Raw genomic sequence first — 10,746 nt, 5'->3', positions numbered from 1 at the left:
TTTTTGAAACATACCCTCTTTTTCATTATCCTTTACTACTTCATTAATTCATCTCCTATGCTAGACGTGATAATATGTTCTAAGAGCGAGTTAACACACATGCCAGATTTGTTTATTTCTACTTTGATTATAAAGGAAAAAAATAATAATTAAATTTTCGATATTCACATCTATGTTTACGATCAACTCATAACATTTAATGTAAATTAACTCTATTATGTTGATCTCTTCTACTCTTCTTACTTTCAAGCTTATTTTCATTGCATAACTTTATCCTTAGTAAACACAATTTCATGTTACCACTTATTTCTGTAAATATTCTCCATATACACATAATCTTCATTTTTATTGCTTAATATTTCTTTATTTATTTAAACACTCAAATATTGGTACAAGGAAGCACCAGATATATATGCGCCGCACAAATCTCATTTGATTTACGTGAGGGATGTGATACTGCCCAGGTGCCCAGACTGAAGCAGGTGATTCCCTTAGGGGGCCACATTCGGAGCCTTTGACCTGAAGGTCTGGTCCACAAGGCAGTGGAGCATCGTAAGGAGATGCAGTCCCATGGTAGTCAGTGACCAACGATTGATTCGTACATCATTTGTTCCCTCAGGATACTGGATCCCATGTGCACCATTGGTTTGGAATCAGGGTTTTCCAACTTCTCTAGATGGACTCGCCGTGTCCACCGACCCGGTTAAAGCACCGGACATTCGCTTTTCGTCCTTTCAATTTCGTAAACAACAATAATGTCTCGAGAAGTCAGTGAGTAGGACTTCCCTGTCAGAGGCTATATACGCGTGTCCATATGAGAGCATTTCGAGAGGGAGAATGGACTCTTCCCACTCTCAGCTGTACCAGGGCATTTGGGGGCTCGCTTAATAAATTCTAAACGACTGTTTATCATCTATCTACAGTTTCTATTCTTCACATTATTATAAAATTTCCAACCATTAATTTTTGTTTACTCTCTTTGTTATCCTTAAAAAATAATTCAGTTTTCTGATTAGAAAAAATAAATCAATGTAATTAAGTTTTATTTGTAACTTCCCAGTTACTTTTCATTGGTTTTCATTAATGTTTATGTTTTGTAATAGACCAATCTGATTTTAGTATTCTAAATAATGCATACTAGAATTTTATCATGATCTATTTGTCTAATCAGTATTGATTATTGAATAATAGTTGTAGGAACTTGTAGAGATTATCCATCTTCCACGATAGACTGATATCAGTTGGAGAATTATTTTTTTTTCAAAAAAAATGCAAAAATGTGATGTGGATATAAGTACTTGTTCATCTAAGTACACAAACTACATTATCTCTCTTACATTTTTGAAAATGATATTTTGGCTACTATTCTTAGCTGAAGGTGTATAGAGGTTATAACTAGTTTGAAGCAGAAAAGAACCGGAGATAATAACAGTTCAAGTGTAATAATCATTGTACATGGTTGGAGACTAAGTGATGTTGGTTGAAGATAGATTGCATCGACACAAATCTACTCATTCTTTCTTTTTTGTATCTTAAGTTTTACCATTATTTTATATTTTCTCGTTCTCTAATTTCATTTATTTTCGAACTATATTCTTCATGCTTAGTTTTCCTCGTTTCAGTGGACAATATGACTACATGTTGTTTGGTTCTCTTCTGCATTTCTTCTTTGTCTTGGATTAGAAGCAATCATGGCAGCTCAAATGTATTCGCTCCATATGTTACTATAGATATTAAGTTCCATTGTTCCTTTTCTGTTTGTTTTTACGAACTATGTTCCTGATACTTGGTTCACGATTACTACAAATAATGACAACAGTTATTATTATTAGTAATAATAATAATACTATATTATTTAAATGTTTACTCGTCTTATTGATTCCCTTTTATTGTGCTGATGTGGTTTGGGAAATTGGATCAAAACACCTATGTTCCAGACTTTTCTCTGATTACGACTTTGTCATAATGCTAATATAAGACGTTTTAACTTTGGTCAATGCTCATTTATATTAGGTTCTATGTTGTTGTTAGTTGTCTAACAACTTTTAAAGAAATCTATTGTTCTGTGTATATCATTGTCAAATTATATTATCGGTTAATTGATTATTGTAAATTACGTAATTCTTTTGCAGTTTATTTTACTTACTCATGTTTTTCTTCTAAAAAATCTCATTTCCAGCTATCACCATGTATATTTTTTTGATGGACCAAGGTCGCCTTGTCTCACTAGATGATAACTTATTATCTCAAACGTAAGAAAAATTTTTGTTGTTGTTGGTTTATCTATATAGATGAAGTTTTGTTTTAGTAGCCTACTACTGCTAAGTTATTTTTCTAACGTTTTGTTCTTTATATGTTTGTCAAACATTGTACACTTACTTTAGAGAGGAGGCTTGATGATTCTGCACATCAACTTGCACTATAGTTGATGTTCATTTGGATAATTAACATATATATATGATTCTAGTTTTTAGCTATCAAAGCCTGTAATTTTGCACATTTCATTGTATAACACACTACCGGTATCTTACTTCGGTTGCCTGATCCCTAACAATATAACAGTTTTTATCATTCACTGTGGTATATCCACTAATTCCAACTAATGCAGAATAGTGATTAAGAAGCTGCATTTTCAGCTACTTCGTTCTGGGTTTGGATTTCTCCCTAATTTGGTGTGCGATCACTTCGGTAGAATTGTGTTTATTATTCATGATATATTTTTAAAACCCGGTTTTAGATTTTAAATGGTTAAAGGCCGATTGATATGGTGGTTTAAGCCTGAGTTTCTTGCTTGCTGATATTTGTCAACAAGGCTAATTGGAATCGACGCGTTAATCAATGTGTGTGTGGTTTTTTAATAATTTGGCTGAAGTGAAAAACTTGAATTAATTAGTCTTACATTACGGTATTTCGTTAGTACTCCATGTTTTACCAAGTGATTCCAGTAATAGTCGACAAAATGCCCTTCGATCTAGATTACATTTCTGTTAGTATTTATTCATCATAAAGGTATGGTGTATACAGCTCCTATTGTTTTTGAGATATGAACACTGTTCAATATCTCTTTTAGATGATAATCATCTCTATTTACCTTTGATAGCATAACTAACCTTCTGTAATCTATATTAATAATTAGTTTTGCCAGTAGACTATCATTAATCTAAGTCACAAAAGTTTCTCACGTTGATTGTATTAGTTGATTTAAAAATACCTTTAAAATCATACATTTGTGTACATAATAACAATGATAATGAATTCTGACACAATAATCAATTCTCCACAAAAACCCCTTCTGATAATTATCATATGCTCACTAGTGACTGACTTCAAGAGATATTTCTTGGAGTTCTAGTGAGAAGCAATGACCAGTGGAGTTCAACCAGGTCAGTTGGGAGATATCAACTCACTGAAGACATTGGTGATCGGTTGGTTGAAGTTAGACATTAACACCATTGGATGCCGGCCAGCACAGTGGTCTAGTGGTTAAGCGCTCGCGCGCGAGACTTATATGTCCTGGGTTTAAATCTCGCGAGGCGGGATCGCGGGTGCGCACTGTTGAGGAGTCCTACAATAGGACGAAACGGCCGTCCAATGCTTCCACGTTTACCACGGAGACTAACAAATTAACATATGTTGAATATTTATTCAACCTATTGATGAAATGTATCCATGTCTAATTTACACGCATGTTTATCTAATATGTGTATGTATATTGCCCCATATCACAATATTTTTGTCGGATTCACTTCCTTATGTGGGAGGTTTTCTTCTTGCATATGATTCTAATTTTTTTTTCATTCCATAAATTTGTTTAGATACTTGTCTGTCTGTTTGTCTGTCTATCTGTCTGTATTTCTTATTTTCAGACCTTCTAAATAACCTGTTTATAGGAAATAGATTTTTGTCATATGATGTATAGTTCTTTATGTATTTATGTCTCTAAGTCTATTATTGGATGCAAAACAGGTCACATGTGCAGGAAATTTGATTTTTAATATCATACTGGAGTATATAATAATAATAATAATAATAATAGTAGTAATAATAACAATGACCTTGTCTCTTCTTTTCTACATATGACGTAAAGTATTGGGTTAGTTGTAGTCTAGGCACATGTTCACTTTAGATTTACATCACTACCAGTGAATGCTATTTATTTATCAGTATAACAACTGTTGAATTGTTTTACAATAAAGGGAATTTTCTACTGTCAATTAGATAGATAGTAAGTGATCCCACAATTGATCACTTGTCAGCCAGTTAGTCATACACAATGTAGAATTCGACACATATGTACATCATTTCAGGGTTTCTATATTTGTCGACTCTAAGATTAGATGATAAGATATATTTTGTTCATAACCTGGCGATATTACTTGTTCTAAATGAAACTTATTCATCCATCACAATTCCTTGAATGCAAAATCAGTAAGCTTGTAAGTTTATCAGACATAATTGATATTATAAACCATTGGTTATTACCACTATATCTATTATATTCTTTTTAAAAGTGAAACATCTATCTTGGTTGTTCCCGTAATTTAACTGCCTATTTGATCAAAATACTAATTATATCTAGTCCCTTACACTCCCAACTAGTCTTGGTCATTTTTCTATTCAGGTTATTTGATATTATTAATAATGAAATAGTACCATCCTAATTTATATACACTACGTCTCAATGATAGTGATGAGTTTACGTCATTTCATTTCTTTCAAGGGTTTCAAGTCTACGCAATGTTTTGGCGCATGATTTTGACCTACCATTGAATAAACAAATTCTTTTAGTATCAGGTGGCTTTCAGTTGGAACCAGGTGATAAACTGTCAACTTATGGTGCGGGTTTGGTAAGTGTAATATACCATGATTATTATTATTGAGTGGTTGTGTGTTTCTACCAGGAGATTTACTTCTTGATATGGGATACGTAGATGATATAGTTATGTTTGGTGAGGACACTGACAAAATGCAGTCTTCAGACCACATAAAGGAACAATGGTAGCATACTTGTAATGCGATTCTCTCACTCTAAATGCAGAATATTGCTTCAGGATTGCCCTACGTCAGTTCCTGAATTATTGATAAGAAGTGATGAGTCCGTCAATCATCTCCCTTATATTGGGGGGTCTCATCAATCCCGATGAACTGGTATCTGACGAAATTTCGGCACAGATTCAGGATGCCCCCATTGGGGTTTACCAACTTGCGTCAATTGTAAGGTAGTCAAGATATCCATCTACTAACCAAAGGATGAGTTTACTATACAACAGTTTGTTCCGTTCTGCTCTATAGGTCTTAAACGTGCCCTTTAAAAATCAAGAATATTCGTCGATTATTACTATTTGAGGTGAAGTATGGTGTACTGGGTAAAAAAGGCAAATCGATCGATGTGGTAATGAATCTTCAACTGACGTGGTTGAGACATGTGTTACGTATAACCAACCACTGCCTACCTCGACGAGCGATATTGTTTGTCAGAATATATTCGAAAAGTGCTTGTGGTGGCCAAACCAAGACGTGATACCACTAAGTCGTTGACAATTAGACTGAGCTAAATTAATCTATGTAGACTGCCTAATTGGGGTCTGTGTGATTTTTGTAACTAATAGTTATAGACTTTAGGTAACGTTGCTCAAAATCGTTTTCAATGGCGCACGCTCATCCACTCTTTGTCTTCCCCCAAATTCTAAGCTTTTGAATTTCTCAGTTTCTTTGTTTTTTTTCCACTAATCTATATAACTTCAATGCCTAATCCCTTCTACCACCGCTACTGTTGCTACCTCTACTATTCCGGGATTTGTCCTAACAATTTTATCTTGTGTTAATGGAGTATAGCAACTTAGACCTATGTACATACATACCTATTTTCACGTTGCTACTAACCGGTTGTTTATGATAATCTTAAAAGATCTGCGTACTATTGTCTATGTACTATTCAAGGATATCAGGCATTATTTTGTCATCAAGTATCTCACACAAGTAAACCACAGCTCTATTTAAGTTTATCAAATGATAGAAACAAGCTGTGATCTTGATGTTAGATGTAACTTATACAACATTGTTGATTGATTTGATTGTTGGTGTTTGTATCTCAAGGTAATAATCCTGAAGAAGTCCAGACAAGTTTGCTGGACGAAACTTTGGGATTATTTAAATTTCAATCACTGAGATTATTTCAAATATAGTTTTCACCTATAATAAATTGATCATTATTTGATTTGTTATTAGTAGTAGAATAGTAAATCTGTATGATCTTAATGAGTAGAAAATTAAATTTCTGACTTCTCACAACTTAGTATGTAAGCCACTTGTTTAAATAAAAATTAATCACAAATCCGTTAATCAGTTATATGCAATACAGAACCTGGTACGTGTGTACATAGGTTCAAATTACCACGCCATATCAATACACTTAGATGAAATTATCAAGAATAATTACACAATAATCGAGATAGTAAAAAAAACATTTAACATAGACAATATAAGTAGAGAAGAAAGTATGAAAGGTCTAAATTAATTTCAAGACCCTGGTTTTAAAAGGCTAGGAAACACAACGAAAGAGTGAATGAACTTGTGGTCTTTTATTATTGCCAATTCTGTATCATATTATCCAGCATCTCCTCCAATCATTAGCCAAAATGGTCTCATGAACTCTAAGCCGGCAGTAGGAGCCAACTAGCCAATATGATCCATCACAAATAAACTGTTATTTTAAGTTTATTTACTCATTTTCATTGTATTTATAACATATTTCTATATTATTCAAGTAGGTTACTATTTCAGTAATAAAGTATATTCTCAGGTCATAGCTTTGATTGTAATGATATATAGATATCTATTGTTAAGGTTTTAATTCTATGTTGTATAAGTCTCTCTCAACTAAATAAAGAAATATTTTTTTTTCATTTTCACCAAAAAATGTATTTATTGGTTACCAAGAAAAAAAATTAGAAAAGTGTTCTTTTTACAACACTATAAACATGTTTTTACACGGTTTTCTTATTCTCAGGTTCTTTCCTTATTATACATATATAGTTGTGTATAATGAAAAACAACAACATTGAACTGATTAGATTGTGCATTGTTATTATTATTATTATCATTATTACTGTTATTATTAGCGTTTCACACGATAGTTAGATATGGCAAGTCAGCTTATGTTTTACTCATGATCATTTGCCGTGCTTACTGTGACGTTCGTGCTATATAGGCTAGCAACGTAATATTTAGGTTTAATAGGTGTTAGGAGTAGTGTCCCTCCTCTGATTACGCCAAAGCCTTGACCTATGTAACCTTGGACTACTGCTAACTTTCTATGTTTAATGCCTGTGAATAGCCTATGATTGTCGGCTTTAGAGAACCTGGTTTGAGATCCGTTTCAGTTGTTTTGATGTACTTATTCTTTATAGTTTTCTGTAGGTTGTAAGCTCAAATCTTATTTCTTAGTTTTCATTCTTCCTATTTCATCCATACTTTCCAGTCTATATTCCCTACTTTTCTAAAACTTCTCACTGTGACATGCGGTGTATGGAAGTTGATACTGGCTGATCACTCGGCGGTTTGTGATTAACCCACTGTATCACCTCAAACTATTATTATTACTATTATTTCAGTCACTTTGAATTCGCATCACTATAATCAGAGAATATAAATACAACGAAAAACAGTCAACCAAGTCATAAACAACATAAAATACAAAACTTATTTATGCATCATCAGTTCAACTTGCCACAACACATCACACACAACAAGACGAAAGTATCATGATAAATAAAAGAGTAATAGAAGAACTAACAATACCAATGGTGATAGTGGTGGTGATAGTAGTAAAAAACATTAGAAGTATAGACAATGTGATTCGAGGAGACAGAGTGAATCCACAAAATAAAATATATATAAGATAATTTTAAAAATCAAGTTCTAGGAAAAGACAAGGAGTAAATGCATCTGCGTCATTGTAACCGATTCTGGTTCAATTCACCAAACATCTTCAATCATTGGTTACAATAGTCAAACTGACACTAACTAACTAACCAACCAAGTATTCTGCACCTATTAACACCGTTCAATCCAACAGTCAGTTAACTGATAAACTGATACTTCACCTTGATTTTATTGGCACTGGTTTGCTTTCAACCGACCTACGCCTACACCAGCACATAACTCTCGTTGAAACATCAAGTCTGTGGACATGCATCATGTAGATTTCTCAAGAATATAAATATATTCTCGTTTCTTTTCGATCAACTGATTATAAGTGAATTGTAATTAGCGTCATTTTTCGTAGCCGATTAGGTAGGGGTGCGTCTACATAAATGTTTAATTGTACAAATTAAGTAAAATCTAAGTTATCATGAATCATGAAGCACACTGTAAACGTGTTTTATCGAGCAGTAAATGCATAAAATTGTGTTCCTTTTTTCCTTCGAAAAAAACATGTCTATTTATCTTTATTTAGGTGTGTGATAACAACAGAGTTAGATAGTTTTCATCTTCCAATTTCTAAACAAATTGAGTAGGTGGACGAAACGTGTTTGCTCTTTATAGCCATTTTCAAATATATATATATATATATATATATATATATATATATATATATATAAAGCGTCGATTAAACTTATCGACTCTCAATATTTAGCTTACAGCATTACTTAGATTATATAACAAGTAATATCACTAATCCTAACGTAGCTCATTGACTTGGCTTTAAAACCTATACATTTTTATACGAATGTTTGTGATACCTCTGTCTCGGCTTTCTGATACCCGAATAGGTAGGCTGTGGTTCGCATCTTTAATCTGTTACACACTGCGACTTTTGAATTTAGATACAAACCGATGCGAGTGAATGGACTGAGAAATATTTAAGAATCTTTGATTGGCAAAACGGAGTTACGCACTCAAATCGTAGGTATATATATTTGTCCTTTCGGTACAAACAAGGCTATATAGGCTAAGACACTTGTCTAGGTGTGTAATCGATTTTCTACAATTTCGTGGTTTTCCACCTTCCTTTTGACCTTGATATTATACGTGAACACTGGGACGAGATATGCCCAGCCTCTTTCAGTATATCACGCTTGGTTTTTTGTACCACATAGACACCACTTCTTAATATGGGACCACCGAGATTATAGCAACCTGTTACGGAAAAAAGAAGTAGGATTCCTGGTTTATAGATGTCTAATGTTGCAAAACGTTAGGATGACGGGTAGTTGTGTCGCAATAACCTGAATTATTGACTGAATCTCCACAAACGAATTGTCATAAACGATTATAACTAGCAGCCAATAAACAAAATTTGTCATTCAATCAGGTACACACTTTCATGTAGATACAAAGTAAAAACGCGGAAGTAAGAGCGATCAAGTATCAGTTAGTTATATTAAACACAGAAGCTGATGCATATTTGTATTGTCTGGAGTTCTCGTACCACCAGCACAGTGAGATGAAATTGACGTAATGAATAGCAAAGAAATCGTAATAATATAGCAGGAACAATAATGAGAAGGACTAAGTATTGCGAATGTGGTTCATAAAAACACACAGAATAGGTATGCGTTAAGAGATAATGGAACTCAATATTTAGATTAGGATAAGTGCTGAGTACATCTGATCTAATGTGACCAATTCTAAGTTATATCACTCAGCGTTTACAAAAACTGGTCGCGGTTATCACGCGAACATCAACTAGGTTATCTTCATTACCAACAATGCTCAAACCAACAGTTAATGACTTTATGGACTGATATCACGTTTTACTTTGGCCACTTCTGGCTTTGTCCCAACCTTATACACCAGCTAATATAACGCTCCGAGGTAGACAGTAGTTAGATATGCGTAACACATACCCTAATCACCTTAGTAGATGAGGATCCATTACCTTATCGACCACTTTGTTATCTTTATCTAATACTTACCTCAATATTGTTCACTCTGTCATTCCACAAAGCTCGAGCACTACTTCCAAGGCATTCATAATTAAAAATGTACAGTTTTCGCACATTCTCTACTTTTATAAACCATGAATCACAATTATAAGGTGATGCAGAGTAAATTGGTTCGGTGTATATTCGTGGGAGAGGGACTTCTTGTCTAGGCCGAAAGTGATACAAGTTGGTTAAATATCAACTTCAAAAACATCTGTATGATACTATTTCTCAACTGTCAATGAAATCAAAACTTAACCATCAAGTTTAATTTTTATCCACTTTGAACAATGTTAAGGGTGAAATTGGTCGTCAAATATTTTGTTAATTTTACTATTCAATAATCCATAGGTTTGTAATAAATCACAAGTATCTGTCTATCAGTAAATATTTCACATAATTATAAAACACTCATCACTACTATAGTTTCAAATTTAATTGTTTACATAAGAAATGAATAAAGTAATTAATTAATGAGTTCAATGTAAGTAAACATTATTTTAATGAGGTAGGATACCGGTAATTTTCGGAAATATAAGTATATGTATAATGTTATACACAAATCACTCGTAAGAGTACCTCATATCAAATAATGGTACATTTCATTAGTACAAATGCGTGTATGTATGCATCAATATTTATTTAAAATTGAATCCAGTCAAGTTGTAATTTTATACTGTTCATTGTTCATGTTTTCTGCAATCTAAGAAAATGAACTAGAGTAATAATAAATTAATCGTAAAGATAATCCATTGTATGTGAAAAAATTATTATATTTGAGATAATCCCCTAGAGAAATATGATTCTTTTCAAAAGT

The 10,746-nt window shown here is 33.0% G+C and overlaps 1 protein-coding gene across 1 annotated transcript; it reads left to right on the top strand.

The window, feature by feature from the left end:
• Positions 1-2,202: 2,202 nt before the first annotated feature.
• Positions 2,203-7,570, top strand: Smp_076620 (hypothetical protein; the record flags this gene model as incomplete). The annotated part of the gene is made up of 3 exons (XM_018795376.1): positions 2,203-2,252; positions 4,721-4,847; positions 7,481-7,570. The coding sequence occupies 3 exons, from the start codon at positions 2,203-2,205 to the stop codon at positions 7,568-7,570; spliced, it is 267 nt and encodes an 88-aa protein (XP_018646968.1).
• Positions 7,571-10,746: the final 3,176 nt, after the last annotated feature.

This window comes from Schistosoma mansoni (genome assembly GCF_000237925.1).
Source record: "Schistosoma mansoni, WGS project CABG00000000 data, supercontig 0179, strain Puerto Rico, whole genome shotgun sequence".
Lineage (NCBI taxonomy): Eukaryota > Metazoa > Platyhelminthes > Trematoda > Strigeidida > Schistosomatidae > Schistosoma > Schistosoma mansoni.
The sequence above is the reverse complement of the archived record's forward strand: the minus strand, read 5'-3'. Positions and strand labels throughout refer to the sequence as shown.